This window comes from Grammomys surdaster, unplaced genomic scaffold (assembly GCF_004785775.1).
Source record: "Grammomys surdaster isolate TR1022 unplaced genomic scaffold, NIH_TR_1.0 721, whole genome shotgun sequence".
Lineage (NCBI taxonomy): Eukaryota > Metazoa > Chordata > Mammalia > Rodentia > Muridae > Grammomys > Grammomys surdaster.
Window position 1 is genome coordinate 2,628,417 of NW_021605140.1, and position 27,479 is coordinate 2,655,895.

A 27,479-nucleotide genomic window follows, 5' to 3' on the forward strand; every position below is an offset into this window, starting at 1 on the left:
CCCCATACCCACTCTTCTAGGTTCCCCCTAAAGACATGTCACCCTCAATGCCAGCAGGAAGTAGCCAGATTTCACGACGACCCTATTCCTGCTTCGCCGTCACCTCTTTCTAATTTTTCTTTTGAATTAAACCAAAACGTGGGAATGCTAGTATTCTGTCTAAAACTCCACCTCCACAGTTATCTGGCAACACCCAGGTATGCTCCTCCCCACAGTTACCTGGCAATATCCAGGTAGGCATGCCCACTATAAAAGGGGCTGCTTGCCTCCTCCTCTCTCTCTTACTCTCTTGCCTTTAGCTTCTCCTCGCCCTTTCTCTCTTCCCTTCCCCGACTCTCCACGTGGTCATGGCCGGCCTCCTCTTCTCTTCTCTCCTCTCTCTCCTCTTTCTCCACCATCTTCTCCAGTTTCTCTCCCTACCTTTACCCTCTGCCCTGAATAAACCCCCTCCCCTTTGGAACCATTTGGTCTGGTGTTGTCTGTTCCAAGCTGCGCACCAAAGTCTAACAACCATACACATTTATGATCACCTTCCAGGTCTTTAAAGCCTTTGTATTTTTGAGTCCTGAAAGTTCCTTCACCTCTGTTTAGAATTTCCTATCTTAAAATTCAAGATGGCTGGAAAGTCACATCTTAAGTCCTGCAGTCCTTTTGTCAAAATAAGGACATTTCAGCTCCTTTTGCTTGGAGGATTTTTCTTGAACAAGCCTATGATTTTTTTTTTCTCTGTATCTTTTATGTGTACACATTTCTTAAGTTAGATAGGCCTGTTATTAGATGCAAGCCAGGGATATATACATCTTTTTAAAAGTTAAGTAAGAGTCGTGTCAGCTATAAGCCAGGAACTCTTGCCTATAAGGTCCTGAGAAGCAAAGCTCTGGTACATAAATATCAGAGAGAGGGGGAGGGGGAGAGGGAGAGAGATAGGTGTTTCATTTTCTCATTTGGATATATTCTATTAACTAACACAGTGAACTGCTAAGGAAAGAACTCGAAGCATGTTATCAAGTTTTCTTACATGGGGCATTACATTGGATTGCGTGTATATTACACAAAAGGTTACAATTTCTCACTCAAATACGCAATCTCATTAGTAGTTTGCCCACAATGCCTTTCCCAGAGAGGCTCATAAGATAAAAGATCTCTCTCTCTCTCTCTCTCTCTCTCTCTCTCTCTCTCTCTCTCTCTCACACACACACACACACACACACACACACACACACGTAGATATTTTGAGATTTTTATTTAAAATGTCAACAGTATCAATCTAATTATGTCTCATACCATTATTACCCTCACTCCGTGACCTCCTTCCTCCATGCTCTTCCAAATATAACCGGGCATCATACTTCTCTTTACTCATGGCACCTCAGGATCTGCCCTGAGAACAGTGCGAAGTACCGGAAAACGCTGGTGGGTTCAGAGAACCACCACTCCCAGCATCCTCCACGTTCCCAGTGCCCACGGTTTCCTTTTCCGGTCTGGCAGCTGAGGAAACTGTAAAAGCTATGCCGGGGAGGCGGCGCGGAGCTTGATTCACCTTCACCTGCGCTGGGCACCCTCCTGACCCCTGGTTTCCGCCCGGAGAGCAGTGAGATATGAACGGACGGGTGGATTATTTAGTCACGGAGGAAGAGATCAACCTGACCAGAGGACCCTCGGGTAGGCGCGGGACGTGGAGGGAGTAATTGCTGCGCTCCTTGCTTTGGCGGAGCCGGGTTTACCTGACTGGAGAGCAGGCAGGCCCCGACCGAGCCGCTTCCGAGAACCCTGTCGGGCACGGAGCAAAGAGCCTATTGGCATTCTTTGTTAGCTAGATATCGGACCCAAGGACTCTGCTCTATAATCCAGTCGGGCCTGGAAGGGTGTCTTTCTGTTGATAGCAATAGAAAAGACTAGGAAGAGCCCGCTGTTTAGCCAGGGCGTGGGAGCCGCCGTATCCGTTATTCAGTTGCTTGCTCCATCCTTGTTTCTTTGAGGCTGGTTCAGGTAAAAACAGAAGCAGCGAACGGCGGGGGTTTTCTAAATGTGTAACAGTTTCTCTGGTGCTAGGGGCCCTTCCTGCATTTCTGGGGATTTAATTTACAATATCAACTGGAATGCTAAAGCGAGAGGAGACCTTTTACAGAAGTTTTCAGACTTGGTGTCACCCCAGAATTACTTGGGCCTTTTTGTTTTTACTTTTTAGCAAAATATTAAAATGAAAATGCTTTTATAGTCCCATCTGTAGGGATCTGAATTCAATATGGATTAAACAGTTCCTTAAACAAACACTTCGTGTGATTCTGACAGGAAAATTCCCACGTAGCTTTATTGTGTGGTCTTCCTCACGGGTGCTCATGGATGGACTGGCTCTTGACATTATTACTGCATCGTGCCACTGCCTTCCTTGGGCTTTGCAGTTTTCTTTATGGCCGTAACATTTTAGGTTTAGGGTTCACACTTGTGGCTAAGTTTGTTTTTGTTTTTTTAATCTAACATCTTAACAGTTTTTTGTCGTTTTTTTTTTTTTTGTCTTGTTTTAATGTATTGGCAGAATAACTTAACTGATGGATGCTTGTAGTTTCTTTTCTGTAACATGGAGATGGTTATAAAATGAAGTGTTTCACATATTGTGTTAGGATGAAGCCAGTTACTCTCTGGAAAATATTTAGGACAATGTCTTGACATATGTTAAGCAGTGTGTATTTGTTACTATATTTGTCATTAGTGAATGAATGGCCAGCCTGACAAAGTTCTGTTAAATACTGTATTCCAAGAGTTGAATAAATCATTGGTTACTGTGAATTTCTATTCTGATGGCCACTACTTTGAATAGACTGTTAACTTATCTATAAGTTTGCAATATCTTAATCACTGCTGACTATTCTGTATCAAGCACAACTTTCAGAACTAGTCATACTTCTTGTCTTCCTGTTATGAGAAAATTGGAAGTTGATCATATTTGTGGGAATAACTCACTGCTAATCTTTGTGGTTTATACAGAAGCTTTGTTCTGGGTAGGTTTTTTTTGAGGGGTAGGGGGTGGACAACTTGGCAGAAGCTAGAGTTGTCTGGGAAGAACCTTAGTTGAGAAAATGCCTCCATCAGATTGCCTGTAGGCACACCTGTTGGGCATTTCTTTGTTTTTGTTTGTTTGTTTGTTTTCTCGAGACAGGGTTTCTCTGGCTGTCCTGGAACTCACTCTGTAGATCAGGCTAGCCTCGAACTCTCAAACTCAGAAATCCACCTGCCTCTGCCTCCCAAGTGCTGGGGTTAAAGGCGCGCACCACCACCACCCGGCAATGTTAGGCATTTCTTAAACTGATGATGGAGATGGGAGAGTCTAGCTCACCCTGGGCAGTGCTACTGTGGGCCAGGTAGGTGGTCCTGGATTGTACAAAAGCAGGCTGAGCAAGTCACTAGGAGCAAACCAGTAAGTAATGTTGTTTCAGTTCCTGTCTCCAGGCCTGTCCTGACTTCTCTTCCCGATGGACAGTTTACCTGAAAGTTTTAAGATGAAAAAACTCCTTTCATCCCTTCACGCTTGTATCATGGTGTTTTTTCACAACAATAGGAATGTAAGATAAGCTCAGAAACTTTCCCTCAGGGCTTTCCAATATGCCCAAGTTTCTTGAATCTAATTTTCTTATTTTATACAATTCTTCCCTCAATATTTATTGACCTTTGAGGTTAACATAGTAGAAACGAAACAGATTTTTATTGCGTTTGTTTGTCTATGTTTATTTGTTTGTTTGTTTGGGGGGAGGGGCCTGTAGAGGTCAGAGGACAACTTTCAGGTGTCAGTTGTCTCCTTCTATCTTGTGGGTCCCAGGTGTCAGACTTGATGGCAAATATTTGTACTCGCTGAGCTGTCTCACCCAGCAGTCTCAGATCTGTAAATAAAAGTCTGTATTTTTTTTTTAATGTGTTTTTTAACCTTTTGGTAGTTTTCCCCTGAGGATCAATGAGATACATGTCTCTGATTCTCTTTGCAAATATGTAAAGGCATCTAGTTCTTTAGCCTAAATAACCTTCCATGATAGTACATTTTATGATGTTTGAGGTTTTCTTCTTGCAACGTATCGAGAACCCAATATACTTTGATATAGAGTCTCTTAGCTGTGGTATTAGTATTACCAGGTCTTCTGACAAGAGCAGACTTCTGATATGATATTATTCTTGCTTTAAGCATGAAATTTAATGTAATATCATTGTTTGAACTTTTGGGCATTTGAATAGGCATTGTCTAATTTCTAACCATTGATCTTACAAATCTAAAGTTTCTAGTCTTAGTATTTTCCTTCAAACATTAGAGGTAGGAAAAGCTTCAAGACACTAAATAAGAGGAATAGTTATATCTAGTTAACATATTTTTACACAAAAGGGTTTATTTTTGTATAGTTATTTGTTTAAAATAGTTCTGTTGAGTGGTTTCTGGAATTTTTATAAGTATTTCAAATATTAGTCATTGTTACTAGTCAGGATTCTCTAGAGGAATAAAGTCAATAGAATGAATATAGCTACTAAAAGGGAGTTTGTCAGATTGCTTTACGTAAGGTCTGAGTAGTCTGACAATAGCTATTCTTACAGTGAAGAGGTTGAGAACCTGGTAGCTGCTCAGTCCATGAGGCTGGATGCTTCAGCAGACCCAACCTGGTGCTGACAATCTGGAGGATTCCTGGAGAGCCATTGGCCTTTAGTCCATATTGGAATCTCAACAACAAAGGGTTCTGACAGCAGGGCAGAAATGTAGCAAGAGCAGGAGCAGCAGCAATAGGGTAGGTAGATAGACTCATGCACTCACTGACAGGGTGATCAAACTCATAAGGGAAGTGTGAAGGAAATAAGGCTTTAAAAAGCAAGCTGTTCCCCTTGGACTGCCTATCTGGTTGACACTGGAAGATGCCGCCTACAATTTAGGGTGAGTCTTTCCACTTCAAATAACCTCATCAAGAAAATCCTTGCTGGGTGGTGGTGGCGCACGCCTTTAATCCCAGCACTTGGGAGGCACAGGCAGGCGGGTTTCTGAGTTCGAGGCCAGCCTGACCTACAGAGTGAGTTCCAGGACAGCCAGGACTATACAGAGACCCCCTGTCTCGCCCCCCCCCCCCCCCCAAAAAAAAAGAAAATCCTTTATATATTGTTCATGGCTAATCTTTTAGTTTATTCCAGATCCAGTCAAATTGAAAACTAAGATTAACCATTACAGTGATGTAAATCATTGAACTTGCTAGGAAAAAGTAATTACAAATTTAGGATTAAATTTGGAAAAATTTAAAAATTTTGGTTAAAAAAAATAATAATGGAAGCTTGTTGGTTCAGTAAACAAGGAAAGGTTCCAAGTTCCTGCTTATCACTTCCTAGAGCTGGTTCCTGGTCTGTGGCACCGTTGGTCTCAGAGTCTTCATGGTGACGTCATGAAGATACACAGGAAAGAAGTCAGTAATTACCACTAAGAACTTCTAGGTAATTTTGATAGTGTCATAGGAGTCTTTCTTTCTACAGGAGAAATATAAGAAGCCTCTGATTCTGAGTATACAAGTCTGTTTGCAGGCAGCACTATCTGGTCTAAGTGGGTGGATGTGTGTATGATTACTATTTGTGTCAATATAGTATCAGACAAGAATCTTGGATTTTAACAGTTTTGTAAGGCAAATGAACCTACTGAAAACTAAACAAACCCACAATCATAGGAAAATCACAACAATGAAATGAGTATCTAAGGGGTTAAAAGGAAATGGTATGTAGCAAGCTTTCCTTTGTAAGGAAAATCTTGGCAGTCTTTGATTTCAGAAGACTGTTCTGCTTTTGTTCTTAGGCTCATTCCTCATATTATTTTAAATAATTTCTGTCATTAAAAAAAGATTTTAAAAAATTGTCTGTATGAGTGTTTTGCCTGCATTTGTTTGTGTAACACGTGTGCCTAGTATTTGTAGAAGCCAGAAGACTGCTAAAGACCCTGGAGCTGGAATTATAGGTGGTTATGAGCCATATAGGTCAGTACTGGGAAATGAACCCGGTCCTGTGCAAGGGCAGCAAATGCCCTTAACTACTGAGCTATCTCTCTGGTCCCCAGGTTTTTGACAGGTTTTGATCATCTGGTAATCTAAGTTTGTCAAAGGCAGTAGTCATAATCTCAAATGCTTTCAAATGTTGAACAGTTCATCTTTTATCCTTTAGAACAAGTTCAGTTTGATTGTACTTGAAGGCTCTTGACTTTTTCTATCAGATTTAGAGATCTTAAAGTTGTGAAGAAGACTCACTTGTTCTACTGCAACTGAGTGACCAGTATCCAGACGTAAGGGCCTAGTGGGTCAGCAAGTTATTCCCAATTGCCATCTTCAGAGAGGGAAGAAATACCCCATATCTTTACTGTCTTTAGAGGACCTTTAAAGGAAGGGATAGTTAGCACAGTGCTGTTATAAAGAGTAATTAAGGAAATATCTTTCTGGAAGTGTACTAATTAATATATATTTATACTCATATTTTGTATTTTGTTCAGGCTAAATGAATCTCTGTTTATAGTCGTTTAGTTCTTATAGAACCCCTAAGTAGTAGGTGTTTAATCCACACTACTAGACTGAGAAGTTGTCTGAGGGAGATTAAAGACTTGCCCAAGATCTAAGGCCAGTAAGATTCAGAAGATTCCACTCTAGGTCTGTTGATTCTACTGTACTAGATGTTTCCTCCCACCACAGTACCTAAGAGTTTGATTAACTTTTTCCTTAGCTTTCCTTTTTGTTTTTGTTGTTATAGCATACCTTATTCCCTAGAGGTATTTAATGCATGTAAAAAGATGTAAAAACTCCATTGTAGAAAGTTTTTAGGTGGGCATATCACGGTGAGAACCTGAAACAGCACACTCTGTCTGAGCATGCATGATTCTTCAGTCATGTGCTTCCCATTTAACCACTAACTGCAATTGTTGCTAACAGTTTTCTGACGTATTCCTTCCTGCACCTGTTAAATAGACTGGAGACCATAGTGCTCTATCTTTGCTCTGTTTTCTCTGGCTACAGGAAAGCCATCCCTTTATGGAATTTACAGTACAGTGGGGACATGTATTCACATGCAAAGGATTAAATCTTATTACATAGGTTCATGTAGTTAAGGACTGAGTGTATATATGTAGCAGGAAGGAAAAGGAAGAGGGCTTTATGGGAGAGCATACTAGTCTGACCCGGTATTAGTTGTTTTTCTCATTACTGTGACAAAATATCTGACAAGAACAATTTAGGGAAGGGTTTATAGTTTCAGGGCAATCTCCATCATGGCAGGAAAGACCCAACAGCAGGAACGCGAGGGCCTGGTCACGTTGCCTTCCACAGTTAGGAGGCAGAGAGATGGATGCTGATGTTCCACTCATTTTTTTTTTCCTTTTTATTCAGTCTAGGTCCCAGACCATAAAATGCCTCCACTCAGGATAAGTCTTGCTTTTTGTTAAGGTTTCCAAGAACACTCTCATAAATATGGCTAGAAGTTTACTTCTTAGGTGATTTAAAATAAATTGGCTATAAAGATAAACCATCCTAGACTCCATCCTGGAAAAGGTCAAAGAATGGTAGGGCCATTCTGATAAGCTTAAAGAGGCTTTATAGACAGGACAGGGTTTAGTGCAGGATCAGGGGTAAAAATAGCATTATTTGTAATAATAATAAGAAAATTAGGAAAAAATGTATTTCTAGATCAGTCTGGGTATAGGAGAAGTTTTGTTTAGGAGAGTCAAGACAGAAATTGCCAAGGTAAGCAGAGATTGAATTTTAGAGACTATTCAATATAAACGTGAAACCAATCTTTCTCTAAGATTCCATCTTAATACCTTCTCTTCCTATTTATTGCTTAAGATTCAGCCTAAGAACCTTCTCCTCTGAGGTCTTCTTTACCCAGTTTAGAAACCACCTTATTATCAATATTGCTTAAGATTGCCTTTCCTCTATCAAGTAAGGAACAGGTGGAATAGTTATTGTGGCCAGTAGATTGTGCCGCAAGACAGAAAAACTGCTAAGTTCAAGCACGTTAAGGGAAATTCTCATAATTGAAAGTTGTAGGTGTTTAAATTTGCTTCTGACCAGGTTTCTGTCCTGGAACACGTGACCATGACACCCTACTAAGAGGGCCATGACAACTGGTCGAGAAGCATAAAAACCCAGAGTTCTCCATGCTAATGAGATATCTAGATAGACCGAGGGTTTAGCCATAAGTTTCTCTTCCTGGCATTCCTTCCTGCAAAAGGTGTTTAATCTCTAGTTCACCCTGAGTTAAGTTGTATGCATCCTTATGCACAATGAATAAACAGTTTGGATAGACAAGGACTGTCTCCTTTATCAGGGGAGCCTTCATCATACAGAACCTCACTAAGTCTCTGCAGAAGGCCCCTCCCCACTCCTGGCACTCACCCTGAGCTAAGCCAGATTCCCACCCCCTTACTCCCCCTCATCTCAGGCCCATGTTCCCAGTGTCTGGGTGCACAGGAGTTTGAAAACCACAGCCTCTGTCCCAGTCCCTGCTGTTTCTCATCTGGAGTTTTGCCTCCCCAAGTGGCACCTAAGCGACTTTATGACACCCCAGCAGTGAAGCGACACACAGACCCACAGGTTTCCATTTTACAAATGAGGAAACCTTGGATTCTATTGCCACATAGCTTTCTGGGGCAGATTTGGAATTTGGACTTTGTGACATTAAGACCTGAATACTGTAGGTTTCATCATTATTATTTGCTGTTTTACTTGTGTCTTGTCTTTATACTTTACTCTGAGGCTTCCTTCCTTCCTTCCTTCCTTCCTTCCTTCCTTCCTTCCAAAGAACATATATTACACTGGGTATGGTAGTATATTCCTATAGTCCCAGCACTTGGGAGCAGGCAGGCAGATTTCTGTGAGTTCAAATCCAGCTTGGTCTTCATAGTGAATTTCAGCCTAGTCAGGGTATTTTAGTGAGACCTTGTCTAAACAGCACAATTGTTAGAAAATGAACATGTATTTAATTTCTTTTTTCCTAGTGCTTTATTTAGTTCATTATACAAAGCGGTCAGTAGTGAAATTACCAAACTGATAGATATAGAATACTATAATGGGATGCTTTTAAGAGAACTAGTAAGTGCTATTTCAGCTTTCAAAGTCAGAAAGCACAGTCTTCACTAGATCTAATCTAAGGAAACTTGAAAGGTTGAACTTAAGTTCCTTATGACTAGGAAACAGTTAAGGTGTTTTAAAAAAAGAGGAAGGAATAACTAGAGAGCCCTGCAAAAGAGAAAAATATATGATTATGTCTTTTGAGGTTAAGGATCAATTTTAAGAAATAATTCTTAAGAAAAATGTTAAAGTATATAGGCATTATTTGGGATAAACTGAAAAGCAAATCAATTGATGCTAAACTATAGAAATATTTGACTCAGCAGAACAGTGGCCAGTGATTATATTTGATTAAATGCAACATCAAAGGGAAGATACTCAAAATATGCTTAGATGATAGAATCAGGATTGTTGCTTTTATAGGATTGAAAAAATAAAGGGGAAAAAATAAAGGGAAACCATATTCGTTATGTGTCTACATTATAATTAGGAATTACAGATACTGTAATGAAGAACAAGAAGTCATCTCTGGTTCTAATAGTTTTGCAGCACTAAAGGAGACTGTGTTAGCTTTCTATAACTGACAGAAATTCCTGATATAATTTATAGGGAAGGAATGTTCATTTTGGCTCATGGTTTTAGAGGTTTCATCCAGTCTTGGTCTGTTGGCTCTGTTGCTTTCAATCTTATGGCTTATAAGTATGTAAGGAAGTTGTTCATTTCATTGAAGCTAAGAGGCAGAAAAAGGAGTCCACGTATCTCCTTGAAAGGGTATTTCCCTTTAGTGACATAACTTTATCATTAGGTTCTACCTCTCTACCACTTCCCATTAATGCACAGTCTGGATACTAAGTAAGTAGCATTTGAGTCATTGGGGAAAAACATACTTAGAGCATGACAGAGAGTAATGATGGGCATGTGCTAAAAGTATCCTAATAAGGGAAGTAACCCAAGGACTGCTTAGAACCTTAATAAAGGATGTTCTTCTGTTTCTTATAGATTCAGATTCAGTGCTATACTACAAGTATAAACAACAATAGAAAAGATAAAAACAATAATGTAAAATCCTAGTTTTCCCTCCCTGCCCCTGGCTCCCGGAATAACAACTCTGAGACTCAAAATATACTTACAACCACCTTGGCCATAGCTTTGGCTGTTCCCTAGCTTGCAAGTTAATTATCCCATTATTTGATTGTAAGTTCTGCCATGCGGTTGTTTACCTCTGCTCAGATCCCCTGCTCTGTCCTCCTTCCTGTTCCAGGGGTAAATCCTCTGCTCCTGGCTCTGTCTCAGAATTTTATCTCCCTACTCTGTCTCCCCTATTTCCTGCCTAAGCTTACAGGCCAATCAGTATTTTATTGTCAGGTGCTGCATCCATAGACGACACGAGAGATTTTCTCTACACACTAAAGTATAAAATGCCTGAAGCAGCAAGTGTTTTGGAAATAAGTTAGATAATGTCATTCTCTCCTTGTATCATAAACTATGATTTCATGCCTGCTACATATAAAGTTTATTATTTGTTGAGTAAGAAACAGTAGAAAAATTGAAAAGATGGCGGTTATACAATTAAAGAAAAAAGGCCATAGCTTTGAGAGGTAGTGATGGGTGGTAGACGTGGGAGGAGTTAGAGGGAGGAAGGGAAAAGGCGTGATTATATTTTAATTTCAAAAATATTTAAAAAGTGAAAAACGGCAGTCATAGTGAAAATAGTCCAAATTGTAATATGAGACAAAACTAAAGAGATTAAATCATTTCATTGTGGAAAATAAGAGAGCCGGGGAAGCTGAAAGGCACATACATATTCAGTATCTGGGCAGTTGCTTATTATAAAGTTAAGAGAATATTATGTTTACTTAGATATTTGGAAGAGAAGTTTTCAGAGACATGAAAAGAGTTTGTACTGCATATTTGGGAGATAGTACCTTGAAACATCTTTGCTAGGGTGTACGTTTTGTTAGCCCATCAGATGAGATATTAGGATAAGGAAGGACCAGTTGTGTGTAATGCTTTTTAATTGTTGCATCATCTTTCTGTTCTCCAAGGTTAAAGGTTTTCTTTCTCAGTGGATTCATTATTGTCATAAGTAACAAAGAAGAAACATTTTATATTGGGAACAAAGAATTTCTCCAAAGAATGTAATAGTTTGAATTTAAATGCCTTAATTTAACCTCCTGAGTTGTTCATATGAAATACAAATTTATTCTGTTCAATTCATATATAATTATTTATTGAGTGACTACTGTGGGGACTGGTTTCTGAATTAGTCACAGAGAATTGAGTTTCAATATAAATTCACTAAGTAGAAGAATATAGTGTTTAAGAATCAGAATGGGGGCTGGAGAGATGGCCCAGTGGTTAAGAGCACTGATTGTTCTTCCAGAGGTCCTGAGTTCAATTCCTGGCAACCACATGGTGGCTCACAACCATCTGTAATGGGATCCGATGCCCTCTTCTGGTGTGTCTGATCACAGCAACTGTGTACTCACATTCATAAAATAAATAAATCTTAAAAAAAAAAAGAATCAGAATGGGTCCTTCAGTACTCTCATTTATGTGTCCCACTGTCAGTCTTAACAGTAATATCTCTGTATTAATCTGTTTACTATCATTTTTGCCCCAGACAAAGTTATCTTGCTCCTTTTCGGGGGGAGGGGGAGCGGGGAAGAGTCAGAATGAGCGAACGCAGATCCTAACTTTTCTATATAATAATATAACTGTGCAAGTCATTTCCCTTTGTATGCCTGTTTCTTTGCTTACAAAAAATAAAAGTATTGGAACTTACTTACACACTTGTGAAGATTATAGACTTTTATTTGTTTTATACTTCTATAGTGTTAATTCTGCTCCAGGTACTTCTTGGCTCTTTAAGGTGCTTGAGCGGTGCCTGAACTTAGAACTGTCCTGTCTGGGATAGATGTTAGTGGGGCAATAGCTGCTGCCATGTACCCCAAGAAGTGAGGCCTCAAACACTGGAAACAGAGAAGGGGGGTGGTATTCAGAAGATCCTGAGAGGTTCCATGGGTCTGACTTCCCTGTCATAATAAACCTCACAGTAGACTTACTGGTCCTCTGCCTCTTAGAGTCTTTATGGCCTTTCTTTTGAAATGTTCACTGAGCCTTAGTTGTAAGGGTTGCAGAGGTATCAATAGGGGCTAGGCATAGCTTCTATTTTTCTCTGCATTTTAATCAGTGACAATGCCAGTGTGGATTGGGGAAATCTCATGGAGCTCCACCCCTACCTGAAGAGCTATGGGCAATTTGATAACGTGTGAGAGAGGGAAAATTAGTCTTTCCCAGGGATGAGCTTCTTGGTTGGTTATCCAGTACCAGGTGGTGAGCCCTAGAAGCATTATACATGCAGACAACACTGAATGGACTTGGCAAGTTGTATTTGTTAGTTTACATGTGTATGTAATAACAGTGGTCATGTACCCCAAGAGGAGGAAGAGGAGGTCACGTGGATTTCAGAGGAAGTAAGGTAGGAGGCACATGAGATAGATGTAAGGGAGGAAAAGGAAGAGGACATTATGTGATTATGGTTTAATAAAATAAAAGTATTCACCCATTAAATACTGAGTAATACTTTATGTTTGGTAAGAAGATTAAATGAGACAGTAGGTGTTGCTGTAATTCTCCAACCCAAATAAGAACACACAACTCAATAATTATGAATATAAGCTGCACGCCCAGATTGGTCAGATTCACCACTACACTACTCTATTCTCCAGCTATGAGTCCCTTATAACTTGCGAGTTTTCCAGGCCACGTGCTTCTCCATTGTCCTTCCCACCTTCTGCTCTTCCATGTCTTCTTTCTCAGTCAGTCCTCTGTCTCTCTTCCCACCAACCTTTATTTCTCCACCTCTGCTTCTACTACCCAAACACTGGCTCTAGCCTTTATTTTACAAATTAAGGCAGGCAGAAGGTTCACTAGAAGTCACCTGTGTACTGATTCACTCCTCCTCTGCAGCCCTTCCCAGGAAAGTGGAATTAGCATCAAAATACAAGGGCTATCCACAACAAGTATGCATGTGAAATGTAAACCATATTAAGCAGCCAATAAATATAAGCTGTTATTGCTATTGCTCTTAATGGTAAATTGAATTCAGCCCTAAAGTCAGGAGGCATCCTGAAGAAGGTATATCTCATTTAGCTTTACAAGACTCTTCAAATGGACATACTTTATTTCTCTCTTCCCCCATACTGATGTCATTCTTCTTTTTTTTTTAAGAGTCTTATTTATTTTTATGTATACAAGTGTTTGCCTGCATGTTTGTAACTGCACCATATGGATGCCTGAGGCCCCTGGAGGCCAGAAGAGGGAGTCATTTCCCTTTAAACGATATCATTCATATATATATGAATATTATATATATTATATAATATACATAAAATATATATTATAATGATATTTTATGTTTATATTTTATATTTTACATGTGTACTCATGTAAGATAAAGGACTAGACAACTCATTTTAATTTTTGCCATGTCTTAAATTTTATTAGCACATTAAAACTAGGGTTTCACAATGCAATCTTCATTTTTTTGAAGAAAACCAGCTGAGTCTCACCTTTATTGTTTTCATCTTTGCCCTTAACCTATTTGAGACTGTGTGTGCTGAGACTGAATTAATGACACCCTTCGGCTTCAGAGGATACTGGTGCTGTCAGTATGTCCTTTTCTGGTGTTATTTTTATACTCTAAGTAAGTGACACAATGTATTCTCTCAGGTATTCACTGCAGTGTATCTTTACACATCCTTAAATATGCATGCCTTTTTGTAACTAGGTAATAAAATTTAGTCTGTGTATGTGTTCTTATTTATCAGAAGGGTTTTGTAGTATGAATAATATTTCAGAATTCTATCCATGTTACTATGTACATGATTATTTTTAATTTTTCTAATTTTTAACTTTTAATCTATTCTCTAACCTACATAGTTCTCAATTCTACACTAGTACATTGTGTGTTGCACTGAATATATTTTTGTATTATTTTTTATGGACGAGATGATCACATTTGCCCTAGTTAGGATGTTTTTAAAATTAATACGTGAATCTTAATAATACTAGGGCAGTAGGTGCATACAAAGATTCCCAGCAAACCAGAATATGTGCCCACTCCGCTTACAGAAGATTTTTCTGGTATATATTCTGGTGTATATTCTGCTATATGCAGCTGTTAGCTGATACAGACTAGATAATTTATTAATCTATCCTTTTCAGTTGTTTTTAGCTGATACCTGTTCTAGTTGATTGGTACATGTGCTGGAAAGTTACTGTAGATTTTAAATATTACTCATGCTAAAAGTTTATTTTTTAAGTTTATCTTATTTTTTTGTGTAGGAGTGTTTTGTCTGAATGTATGTATGTACACCACATGTTAGTCTGGTGCCTTCAGAGGTCAGAAGAAGGCTTCTGGAACTGGAGTTATGAATATAACCTAGGTCTACTGGAAAAGTAGCTGGTCCTGTTCATTTAACCAAGAGCCATCTTTCTAGCTCTCTAAATTAAACTAGTTCTGAAGGGGATTTCTAGGAAACCAATGATAAGCATACTTAATTTCAGAGAATTTTAGTTGTAATGAAGTTTTTTTGTATTTGTAGATAGGTAGATTTTTTTTAAACTCTTTTTTTCTCATTTTTAAAAGAATTTTCATGACTACATCATATATTCCTCCTTGTCCTAACAGACTCTTAATTGGAAATTTAACAGTCACCAGTTTATTGACAGAAACTCCTAGTGTCTTACCCCAATGTAACAGTTACTACGTTTTACAAAGAAATTTTTCAGATTTTGTTACAGGAGTCTAAGAGTTACCTTTGAGGGAGAGAGGGTAGAATTTGTAATCCTTATTTTCCAGAAAAGAAAGGTGATCATCAGATTTCCAAACTGATTTGCTTCATTCCTCATCTGGTAAGTTACGGAGTTGAACTTCAAACTAATCTGACTTATGAAATATCAAAGAGAGACAGGGAAAAGGATACATTTGTTGGTGGTTAAAGTCAGAACTGAACAGTTTAGTACAGGTTAGCCTTTTGTCTTCATCAGGACATAACAGTGCCTACTACTAGTAAATGGTCAGTGACTTTTATTGAACAAACGGATTAGGAAATATAGTTAAGATTTTAATCTGTTTGTTTATTAGTAGTGCTGAGTATTGCCCAGCATGCTAGGTAAATGCTATATCGCTGAGCTATTTCTCCAGCCCCAAGTATGAACTGTAATGTCACTACTCACTGCTGTGGTCACTGTCATTCATACTAGTAAAGTTTTAAGGTATAGATAAGTTCATTTTCTAAGTTTGTTTGAAAGGCTTCAGTTAATATAAGAGTTCTTATTTCAAGTGGTTTGGTTCACTGACAACAGAACTAATGTTGCATTAAATGTACCTCTATGATGTGGTATTGGGGTGAATAATAGACTGTACTTTCAAATACTAGATCTCAGGTTTCTTGTACAACTTCTTAAATGCTGTTCTGGAGCTTTAAATAACCTGTAACAAAGTCCCTCTGGTAATCACTGTGTTTCATTTGGCTCCTTAACACTTAATTCCTCATTCCCAAGCTCTTCAAAGACAGTAGCTATTTCATGACAGACTCAAACCATACTGAAGGTATTAAATGTCACTGCAATTTCTCTGGTTTGTTTCAGCATTGAGAGAAACTGATTGGCCTCAGCCCCCTTGTTCAAACCTGCCACTATTTTTAAGCCTCCTATGATCTGGTTTCTGCTTCTTTACCTGCCCCCTCCACACTTAAACTATAATCATGTATAATTTAAATCTAGGGAGTTATAAAAAATGAATAAGTGATTTAGAGTTTTCCTACCCTACCCTTCAGAGTTATGAAAATAGCCTTCTAGAAGTAATTTTTTTCTGTTGTGAATCATAAATCCACAAACAAACAAAAAACACAAAGCTACCTTAGTGGCAAAGACCCATGTACAAGGTATGCTATTTAAATCACAAACTTTCTGATGTTTCGTCTTTGGTTATGTTTCATTACATTGTGGATTGATTTGGTAGGCTGTGCTAGTACTTTTGAGTTTTAGCTTCATTCTGCCCTTCAGAGAACATTAGAGAAAGCCCACATGTTAGTGATACGTTAGTGATCTACTGAGATCATTAAGGGAGCCATTACTGGCTGCTTCTTCCTGTTGCACACACATTGGTTTTTTTTTTTTTTAATTGTTTCCACTGTCTTCCTTCTCTTTGTACTGTGTCCCTGAAGTATCCCTCTAGTTACATAAAGAAGAGATTACCTCCTCCTCCTCTTCTTCCTCCTTTTCTTCCTCTTCATCCTTCTCCTCCTCTTCTTCCTCTCCCTTCTTTTCTCTTTCCCCTTCTCTCTCACCCTTTTCCTTTTTCTTCTTTACATAAGTTTAAAAACATTTCTTCAAGAAAATCAAATGATTTTTGTAGACAAAATACTTGCCACAACTTAGTGGTTGGATCATGAAAATAAAAATTTAGGTAGCCAGCTAACTTGTTTGGTTGCTGCATTTTATTATAATAAGTATACTTAAGTATACATATTAACAAATTTGAAATATACCATAATAATATACCATATTATTTTGGGTAGACAGTCTTGTACAGCAGATTTCTAGAACCTTTCTCCTGTAACTAAAATTTTTCCTCATGACAACTAATGAAACTCATAGAATCTAAGGATAGAGTGGTGGTCCCCAGGGACGAGGAGGAGGGGAATACTTAGCTGCTAATCAGTAAGCAGTTAGCTTTCTACAGTGAGTAAACTTGGCCACCTCTGTGCGTAGGTATGTGGTCAGTTGTACTTGACGTAGAAAGAAAAGAGTGAGTTTGATGAGTTGGTGCTCCTGTAAGGTAGCAGTTGCTTTTCTAGTTATGAGGTTTTCTCTTAACAACCATATCACTATCCTTCTACCCCAGTATAAAATAGAAAGAGATAAACTACCAAGACTGCTTCTTCCAAAACACTGCCATATGCAACGATCCCAGTGTTGACAGAGGAAACGCGTGGAGAGGCTTCAGTTAGGAATCTCTTTCCCACTAAATTGATAACATGTTATTTGATAGTTTAAAACAAAGCTGCTTTTTATGAGCACAGCTAGCCCTGTTACATTAGTACAGGACTACCAGGGTTTGGTCCTCTGAATGCCACCAACAGGATCAGAGTCAAGTGCAGGCAGAAGCATTTATGTCAAGACTCACCAGTACTATTTGTTGTGTTATTTTATCTCTATTCAACCAGTCATTTTGATCACAGTTGTGATCACAGTACTTTTACTGCCTGGTTCAAATCAGCAATCTTAGTGCTTATGGCCTTTGTTCATAATAACTTACTGACTTTGCCCATGACTGTGTTTTAGCTTACCTCACAGTCTGAATTAATCAGTGTCTCCTCCCCACTAGACTGTTTTCCTCTCCTTTCTTCTCTAATCTTTTTTTCTTCTTCATCCCTCTCTCCTTCACTCCTCCATGATTTTCTCAGGGCTGGGCTTCAACATCGTCGGTGGGACAGATCAACAGTATGTCTCCAACGACAGTGGCATCTACGTCAGCCGCATCAAAGAGGATGGGGCTGCGGCCCAGGATGGGCGGCTCCAGGAGGGTGATAAGATCCTCTCGGTGAGAAGTGGCTTCGGCTCCCTTTGCTATACTTTGCTCCTTAGACCACATCTGACTCCTTCCTTGGCCTGCCTTTTTGGAAATGAAAGTATGTAGAGTGTATCACTGAATAGGAAGAACATTGATCAGTCTTTCAAGTTTACCACTGGGCTGGGAGGATAGTACTATTCCTGCTTGACAGACAAGGCAGATTTAACATGAGATAAAGTACAGTTTGCATAGCTATCAATTGTGCTCCCATTTCATCCTCTTAATAGTAATCATGAATCTTACTGTTTTTATACACTCAAAGAGAGGAATTAATATTTTTTTTAGCTTTCCATATCTCAGTACAGTGCTCAACTTAGGCTTAACAAATAAACAAATCAGAAAATTCATTTAAAATAGAAAGGTTGACTAACAAATACAGTCAGTCATATGGGCTCATAGACCCTTTACATTTTGTATTATTTTAAGAGTGTGTGTGTGTGTGTGTGTAGTGTGAATTGTACACATGAATGCTGGTGCCATGGAAGCCAGAGGCATAGGATCTTCTGGAGATTGTGAGCTGCCCATGTGATTGCTGGAAACTGAACTTAGGTCCTCAGGAAGAATGGTACATGCTTTTAACAGCTGAGCCATCTCTCAGCCCCAGACCCTTAGTCTTAGAAGCAATTGGATATTCCTAAAGTAAATAAAAATCCAGGCATAATAAGACTTTTAAAACTCTTATGTGTGGCTGTATTTTTTTATTTCTGTTCTACCTCCCTGGCTACAGTGTCATTAATTATACCATCGATTTTGGGCATTGGGAATGGTTAGACCATGCTGTGGACTGTGGCCCATGGTCTAAGAAGAAACAGTCATTCCCTTCTTTGTCTTATGAACTGAACAGGGCAAGAGGACCACACTGGTAAAAGACTGAAGTAAGAGAGTGAAGTATAGACCAAGACAAGATTTGATTAAGAGTTCAGGATTATGTCAGATACTTGATTTAGAACTTCCACAAAATAGGAGTATCTCTTTAAAGATTTAGTTTTGTTTTGTATTTTCTCTTTTGAGTTGCCTCTCAGAGTTCAATTGATTAGTCATAAAAATTATAGAGTTTAGTTAATTAGTAATAAATGTCATATGTGTGAAGTCTCCTGGTCCTTTGAGATATCCACTTACTGGATACTTCTCTGCCATGCAACCTATTTGGTAGCAGCATGTGAAGGTAGAAATACAGATGAAAGAAAAGAATGTCTCCCTGTTTTCATTTGACATCTGAATATTTGAGAGATCCTTGGGAATGCACACCACCAGGCATTGTGGCACACACCTATACAGAAGAGGGGACATTTTGAGTTCAAGTCAGTTGTGAATTAGTTAGGAAGATCTTACTTCAAAACAGAGACACACGTAAATGAAGACAAGTAACTATGAAACTATACAAGTTAATTCAGCAATCTTAAAAAATTATAAAAATATACTACCATAGATGGTGCTGCTACAGTTCCTCTCACTGTTTGCCATGTTTTTACCCACTAAGCTTTCCTAGTCCCTCTACACTCATCTATAAGATAGGGAAATGTGGCAACGCCTTTGATATGAAAATGCTAACAAGGAATTTAGGAGTAGGTATTTTCAATTACTCTTAGAAGAAGGAGGACATTGTAAAACTGCAAACTAACTTTGCAGTAGGACAGAAAGAAAAAATCGTGAGTGGGTTGTTAAAAGCATAAGGTGTCACAATATTTCAGAGCACTAGCACCTATACTCTTGAGTAAAGAAAGACTTGAAAAATATTGGGTTTAGTATAGGGCTTAATATTGTTAGAAAATCTTTAATTAAGGTGGACTATCTAAAAAAGAATTATGAACAGTTTTCAAGCACAAAACGACAACCTTCAGTGTAATGCTGTTTAATATTAAGGTAATTAGTAAAATTAATACTATATTGTCTTCCCAAGAGGTAAATAAGATTAATTACTCTAAAAAGGAAGTTATATAATAAATAACTAGTAGATTATATACATGGCTTTAGAAAAAACTGAAATTAACCTTTCTATCAAGGATACAATTAATGGTATAAGTCAGAATTTAAGAGAATTTATTAGCTATAAGCTAAGACAAGAAACCTTATGTGGTCCATTTTCTCTAGAGAAACAAAATTACTAGGAGGTCTCAAGAGTTGAGAAAGAATTGGAGATTAGTGATGGGTAGGTGGTAAGAGAGAAGTGTTATTGAAGAGGAAAGTAGATATCTAAAACCATCTAGCTTTAAAACTTACAGCACAGGGGGCTTTACTTCAAGATAGAAGAAATATAAGAAATAATACAAAGATATAATATATTAAATGTTCTATACATATAAGACATATTACAGAGAATGACAGATTTCTGTTCTACTCACTTAAGGAAAGGGTATGTGAGAAAAAGAGGGGTGAATGCCAAGGTTTGGAAAGGCAGATATACGGGAGAATAAAGAATTCAGATCCAAAAGTAGACTCTGCAAAGGAAGAAAATCTAATGCATCATTCTTATTTCTAAATCAATTTTCTGTTGCCTTTCTCTATGGAAGGTTGGTTGAAATGGAATAAGAATTTGCTACAGGGGTTAGGGAGATGGTTCAGTGGTTAAGGGGTTTCCAGCTCCATATTGGGTAGCTCACTTCTACCTGTAAGAACTCCAGCTACAGGAAACCTGGTACCCTCTTCTGGACGGGCACGCATGCGGACACACACACACACACGCACACACACACACTTAAAAATAAGAAAAACAAAAATCTTTACAGCAGAAGAATTTACTTCAAAATTTTTCTCTTTGGATATCTCTTAAGAAGTATTGCAGAATAGCCAGATATGGTAGTACATATTTGTAATTCAAGTGTTTGAAAGGCAATATCAGGAGGATTTCAGTGAATTCACCTCAGTGTGGTTGATACAGCAAGGTTTAGGCCATACTAAGGACTATATACTAAGACCTGTTGTAAACGAATAAACAAACAAATTTTACCTTTAATTCCAGCACTCAGGAGGTAGAGGCAGGCAAATCTCTTAGTTTGAGGCCAGTCTGAGTTCCAGGCCAGCTAGGGTTGTGTTTGTGCTCGCGTGTGTGTGCGCGTGCACACACACACAGACACACTTTCAAAACTAACAAACAATAAAGAAAGACTGAGTGAAAGGAAAAAAAAAATGATTCGCATAGTCTGTTGCGTCAGCAGCCCGTGGCAGCCCCTTCCTGCTCTGAAGTGAACCTTGGAGACGGTTACTTTTAAATGGTTCCATGTGTCTCCCTTGCTTCATCCCTGCTTACGTAAGCTTTCATTTATTATTGGCTATGCTGTACCTATAAAATGTTACTAACTTACTATCTTATTTTGTTTAGTTAGCTAGTTTGCAGTCCTAGAAATTAGATACAGGGCTTTTTCATGCTAGGTAAGTGTTTTGCCAACTCAACAATCGCAGGGAAAGTAGTGCAGTGTGTTCCCTGGACTAGGTGTCACATACTGGGACAAATGATTACGATAATTTACAAAGTGCTTTGTTGAAATTACAGCCAAAATCCTAGGTGAGTAAAATGCAAGTACAATATGAAGATGTTAAAAGCACTGATGATATAGAGAAAATCTAATGAAGGACTAAAAGTGTGAGGTGCAGAAGTTGTGGGTAGGTTTTTTAGAGTTGGCTATATGTCTGGTATGTCTAAATGTTAATGTCTGAGTTCAATTCAGTTGGTAACTAGAGAAATTATAATTATTGAAAATATCCAGTCTGTAAAATGAAAGTATTGGTAGTTCCACTTACTGAAGATACTAGCAGGACTCCTGAAGAGAAGGAACAATAAAAACGTGTTAGAGAAGGAGAGCAGACGCTGGGTCTGGATGAGGATGGTGGTTGAAGATGACAGATACCAGGGGGTGTCTATAGGTTGTTAGACTCTTCTCTGTGTATTCTCATTATGGCCGTCAAGCCTGCCTCTCACAACACTTTCTGCTGGTGACTGCTCGATCTCACTGAGTGGGAAATCTCCATCACTGCTGTGCTTCTTAATTTTAAGCTCTCTGTAAACTTTTCTATTCAATAACTTAGGTCTGATCAGGTCCATGTACGTAAGCTGCTTCTCCCACTGGACTTTTCCTGGGTTCCCAACAAATGAGAACTCCATGCAGACTTGATCCGTCTCAGTATCCTCTTGAGCCACCCAGTCTGTCTAAAACTTAACCTAAGACTGTGGTGAGAAGGATGAGAAGAATACAAATGTAAATAGCTTCAGTTTAGCTGAACAGAGGGGCAGTAGGCAAGTCAGGGTGGGAAAATAGAAACATTCAAAGAGCAGTGAAATGTAAGAGTACTGTGAGCTTCGTTCCATTATTTAAAATCTCTAGCCCTAGTTTCTGTACTCAGGAGGCTGTGTGGCAGTTACCTCATTAACAAAGTTAGTATAAAAATGCAGTCTACTTCATAGGATAATTGCAGGAATTAAATTTTATAGTGTATATAAAGCACAAACCTATTAAATATAATAAAAATTTCATCTACTAATGCTATAATAGTAACAGTGACATGTATAAATCTATATGTCTTGCACAAGGTGGGATGTGTTGAGTTACTAACAACAGAAAGAGTACTAGTGCATCACAGTTGTGACCTCTATGCAGTAGGAATGTCCTACATTCAAGTGATTTGTAAAGGTTTCTATCTTCACAAAAATAGACTTTTAGTAAATTTGAGGACAGGAAGTTACATGGAACCAATGGAAATTGTTCACAATAAAATAAACCTACTAGAATGGGCTAGAGAATTATATTTCCAGGGCTGAAGCTAGAAATGCTGAGGATTAGGAATATAAAGAATAAGGGGATATACAGAATAGGAATATAAAGAATAAGGGGTAACCTAGAAGATGATATCACCTGATGTAGAGATACAGAGATAGACAGATACTCACAGATGATCTGCAGGTACAGTAGCCAGAGCCAGTACATTCAAACAGGATAAGCACAGAAGTTAAGAAAGAGGAAAACCAAATCTATTAAAACCTGAATTAATTTCAGATGGTTCATGGATTCTTGGTTGTTGGAAAACCTAACTTTGAAAATGAAGAAACTTCCTCCTGCATGCTCAGTAACTTAGCCCTTATTCCTAGACCTTGGAATTTGACCTGAAAGAGTCTGATTTATTTTTAAAGGATTGGTTCACTGTGTGAAAGTAAATTGTTCACTTAAGAGACTTAGTCTCTTGCCTTTCTAACTTCTCTCTCTTGCTATTGACAGGTAAATGGTCAAGACCTGAAGAACCTGCTGCACCAAGATGCTGTAGACCTCTTTCGTAATGCAGGGTGTGCTGTGTCCCTGAGAGTACAGCACAGGGTAGGCATCACTTGCACTAGGATATGGGACAGCGGGCGTTTACACTGGACTTGCGAATAAACTTCAAAGTCTATTTGACTTTATCTTTTGCTATGACTGCTTTTGTCTAGCATAGGCAGTAGTCCTTTGGCATTTCTGCCTATCAGTAAAAGAAGTATGTAACCCAGGTCCTACCTCCAGTGGATTAAAGTTTGATTAAGTGAAAATGGAAAGAAAGTAGAATTACTTGGTAAGAGTCAAGTGAGGATCCAGAGGCTGGAGAAGATTGAAAGGAGCTAGTAAGAAAACTGGAGAAAGCAGAAGTCAGTTTGAACTACGTGTTGAGACTCTAAAAGAAAACTCAAACTATAAAAAAAAAAAAAAAAGAAACTCCTCCCCCCAAAACAAAATGATATCCAAGAGAGCAACCAGAGTTGCAAACAGAATGTGGGTGTGTTGAACTCAAAGGCAAGTAGATAAAAGACAGTACAGTATTTATTGGTCAGCATCTGCTTTTGCAGTGTTTCTTTTCTGGTTCTAAAGCATGGAGAATTTATGTGGGCATATATTTCAGATATGAAAAGGATTCCTTTTGAAGATACACGTTCACTTTAGAAACAGCCACAAGTAACTTAGAATGCAACAAGCAGTATTGGTCAAAAACTTCATCTAATCCTGAAAAACCATGTCTTTCAGTACTTGTCATCAAGTGATAAGTGGTAGAACGGCAGTTATAGAAGATAGTTTGTGCAGCTGCTTCTCAGTAGAAGGAGGTTAGGGTTTCATGGGCTGGATGTAATGAGGTTAAATCTAACTGGAAGAAGATGGTATTGTAGTTATTTCAAGTTAACCACCAAAAATTGATTTAAGAGGGGCCACCCTGTAGAACAGGGCTGGAATGAAGAGAGACAATGCAGATATAAAAGGAAATACTTGGGGGTAGAAGTTGAGAATGACTAGGATGTAGTTTACTTCTCTCTTAAGTCTTTAGTGTCTTTCCCACAAGGATTTCACCTTTATCTGTACCTAGCATTGCAAACTTGGACATGGAGGACAAGGCCCCATCTTAGGAGCAAGAGGCTCACTTAGAAGCTTTCTAAGTAATGCCATTGTAACTGTTGACAGTTTGGATCTGTTCATATTGTATTAAAATGACTGATAGTCTTTCTAAGTTAATGTTTCTAGAAAGAAGTTTCCTTCTTCTCCCTTTTCCTGCTCTGCAATATCCAAACATCCTGAAGGATCATAATTTTCATCTCACTCCTTCATTTTCCTTTTAGGAAGCATATATAACAAGGTAGAGACATTATAGAAACAGAAATTATCTACTCTACTCTGTGAGGTCCCATTAAGCCAGTAAACAAAAGTTAAATGCTCTGCCATCAGAACATCTGCACGAGTGACGCATCAGCTAGGACAGTAGTCTGCTCCTTTTTTTTAGGAAGTGTGTGGGTTTTATAGCTTTGGGAGGTATAGGCTACGTCTCCAGGTAATTGTCAACTTGGATCTTTTAGTTGTGGCATACACCGTAGTCAGAGAGTTAATAGTTCTCCTTTCCTTTCAGTTACCAGTGCAGAATGGACCTATAGTACATCGAGGCGAAGGAGAGCCAAGTGGAGTTCCTGTAGCTATGGTGCTGCTACCTGTGTTTGCCCTCACCATGGTAGCAGTTTGGGCCTTTGTGAGATACCGAAAGCAGCTTTGAAATGCTTGCTGTCTTTCAGTGTGTCCAATGAACTATATCTATCTCACTCACGGTCTCTGACACCCTCCCATATTCTTTCTTCTCCACGTAGCCAACACATGATTTAAAGTGACTGCTTATCACCCAAAACCCTGCTATTCAAAATCTCCAAGACTTCAATTCTAATCGAAGAGTAAAGGAATTATTTGAAGAAAAGCTGGGGGCAGGGGGCGGGGGAGCCTTGCTTAGAATAAACAAGCTATATATTTTACTAGAACTGCCAATAAAAATTCAGCTATCATCCAAAGAGGACAAGCTCAGTCTTCCTGTCTTTATGGATGACACCTTTTTCTTAGCTGGCGTGCTTTGAAGGCTAGCTGTGCTATGTGAAAGGAGGAGCTGATTTTCTTTTCTTTTCTTTTTTTAAATGATTTTTCTTGGGAAGTATTTGTGGCCTTTAATGTAACTATATACCTAGATGCCTATATTGGACATAGGTGAATGAAATTTTTTCTTTTTTTTTATTTAAAAAAGAAAATACATATATACAGTAATACACATGTACACACATGCATAATAGGATAAAATTGATGCCTTATGGAGAATTAAAAAGGTGAGAAAACTACTGGTTCCTGGGTTTCTAATGGACATTTTTTTGGGACTAGGGGATCATATTCCTTTATATATATATAATCAAGACTCATACTGAAGAATGAGTTCTGGATTATAAAGAGAACTTACTTTTTCCGCTTCTCTTTGTCCACAAGTTAAAAACATACACAGTGCTAAGGGATGATTGTAACTGAAACACTTCAAGAACTATTGGGAGAGCACGTATAATGGGGATGGGAAAGTTAGCTTTAAAAGAGGATGTTCAGTCAGTGGCATTAGGAAAATAGTGACTGAAGCAGTTAGTTAAAAATTGTAGAACAACTTGTGTTACACAGTAGCAACAGTGGTGTGGGAAACTGTAGTAAGGTAGCTCTCCTCAAGTCAATTTGTTCAAAAGACAGGGGTGTAAAGATGATTCCTGCCAGTCTATTTTACCATACTGTTCAAGGATCATTGGCATGGGGATGGGAAGCCGAAGGGCCAAGTAAACCATCCAGACAACTGAAAAAAGATGATGCCACAAGGTGGCACCTGAACCCCGCAAGCCGCTCAACAGTTTTCAGTTTGCAGCATCAGGCAAAGCCTAAGAGAAGGAACGGCCTTCCTGGCAGGATTCTGATTGAGTTAAGATGAGAAGGCCTGAATTGATTTAAGTTTTTCTTTTTGTGTATTTTCCCCCAAAGCTATAAACACTAGTTTTGGTTTTAATAAGGTCAATGGACCATTTTTCAGAAAAGGGGAAGGAATAAGGTTTGTTTGTTTGTAGAGGGTACAAGGAAATTTGGTGAGCATTTCTGAGGAAAGCCTGAGTACGCGTTGTAGATAATAGATGCCAGAAAATAGCAGGAGTATTGGCGAGGTGGGAGCTGTCCTGTTCAAATAGCATCTACGGTGGTTTCAAAGTACTGAGGAGAGTTGAACCAAGTCTGTTTTTCACTTTAACAAAATAATTTCCATCTTTTCAATAAATTGGCCATCCTATTATTTTGACATAAGATTATGAACAGTTTTCCTGACAGCCTAGCAGTCACTTAACAGATGTTGATTGCACATTAGTTTTGTCAAGACACCTTTAGGGAAATGCACATACCTCATCCGAAAGGACATTGTGGTTACAGTTAGGAAGAAAACCTTTAAAATGGAATTAGCCATGTAAGTGTAAGTTGTTTATATTACAGACAGCAAAAGAAAATAGCTCCTGAGATCTGGGCACTGAAGATTTCATAGAGGCGGGCATCTTTAGGTGCCAATCATCTAGTAAGAGCATGCATAAATAGGGGAAAAGTTAGAGTCTTAGGTTGAGCAATAAACGAAACCAGTAAGAAAAATACTGCCATGCAAAACAACACAATGCAGCAACATAGAAGATAAGCAGATAACCAGCAAGTATTGTAAGGAATTGAGGAAAGGAAAGCCATTGGGTGGTGGCATCTGGGGAGAATGGAAAGTCTTGAACAGTCCAATGAGACTTTGCCTCTGGGTAAACAAACTATTGATACAGGGAGACATTGGCTTTAAACAATCTTCACATAACAAAGCCATTCAGTACTTTTTGAAACTGACTTAGTATCAGGAGTCATTGTAAGTTCCATAGAAAGCAAGACATATTCCAGTTCTTGTCTTGACAGCAGCACTCTGGAGGCCCAATGTCTGGTACCCTCCTTATATCTGATGGCCTGGGTGACAGCTCTGCCGTAGGCCTGCTTACCTCTAGTATTCACCTCAGGGCTTGGAAATTTATTTTGAAAGACCTTCAGACATACAAAGTAAAACAAATGACAAGGAGGATAAAACACTGTTGTGTGTTGATATGTGTTGTATTGTTGATGTAGATCAAAAATAGCATTGGTAGAAGTTTTACTTTAGTTGATAAGGATTCTGGTAACACTTGGATCTCCTTAGGGAAAAAACATTTGACCAAAACATTTAAGTTTTAGGCAAGTACTTTAATATTTCACTCTTAGTTAGTTGTATGAAAACTAAAATTGTAATATTTGAGATGTTGAGAATCTATGTAGATTATTCAAATTTTATGTTCCCTATAGACTGACTCAAATATTCCTACCACCTTAAAGATTATATATGCTGTTCCTACCACATAAAATTATAATGTTTAATGTTTTGAAAATTGATTGTAGGTATTTTTAAGTCCCCAGAAAGTATTTCTTGTATTTGTCATTGTGAATATATGTAATTCTAATAGA

The 27,479-nt window shown here is 38.5% G+C and overlaps 1 protein-coding gene and 1 pseudogene across 1 annotated transcript; one reads left to right on the forward strand and one right to left on the reverse strand.

Moving 5' to 3' along the window:
• Positions 1-1,489: 1,489 nt before the first annotated feature.
• Synj2bp (synaptojanin 2 binding protein) lies at positions 1,490-27,479 on the forward strand. The gene is made up of 4 exons (XM_028782184.1): positions 1,490-1,662; positions 17,531-17,667; positions 22,905-23,000; positions 24,544-27,479. The coding sequence occupies exons 1-4, from the start codon at positions 1,599-1,601 to the stop codon at positions 24,682-24,684; spliced, it is 438 nt and encodes a 145-aa protein (XP_028638017.1). The 5' UTR covers positions 1,490-1,598; the 3' UTR covers positions 24,685-27,479.
• On the reverse strand, positions 25,334-25,447 carry LOC114633620 (annotated as a pseudogene).

Bases quoted from the DNA above. Each gene is read 5' to 3' on its own strand.
- Synj2bp (XM_028782184.1), top strand. From the start codon at position 1,599: ATGAACGGACGGGTGGATTATTTAGTCACGGAGGAAGAGATCAACCTG. The intron at 1,663-17,530 runs GTAGGCGCGGGA...TGATTTTCTCAG, and splicing joins CCTGACCAGAGGACCCTCGG to GGCTGGGCTTCAACATCGTC. The intron at 17,668-22,904 runs GTGAGAAGTGGC...TGCTATTGACAG, and splicing joins AGGGTGATAAGATCCTCTCG to GTAAATGGTCAAGACCTGAA.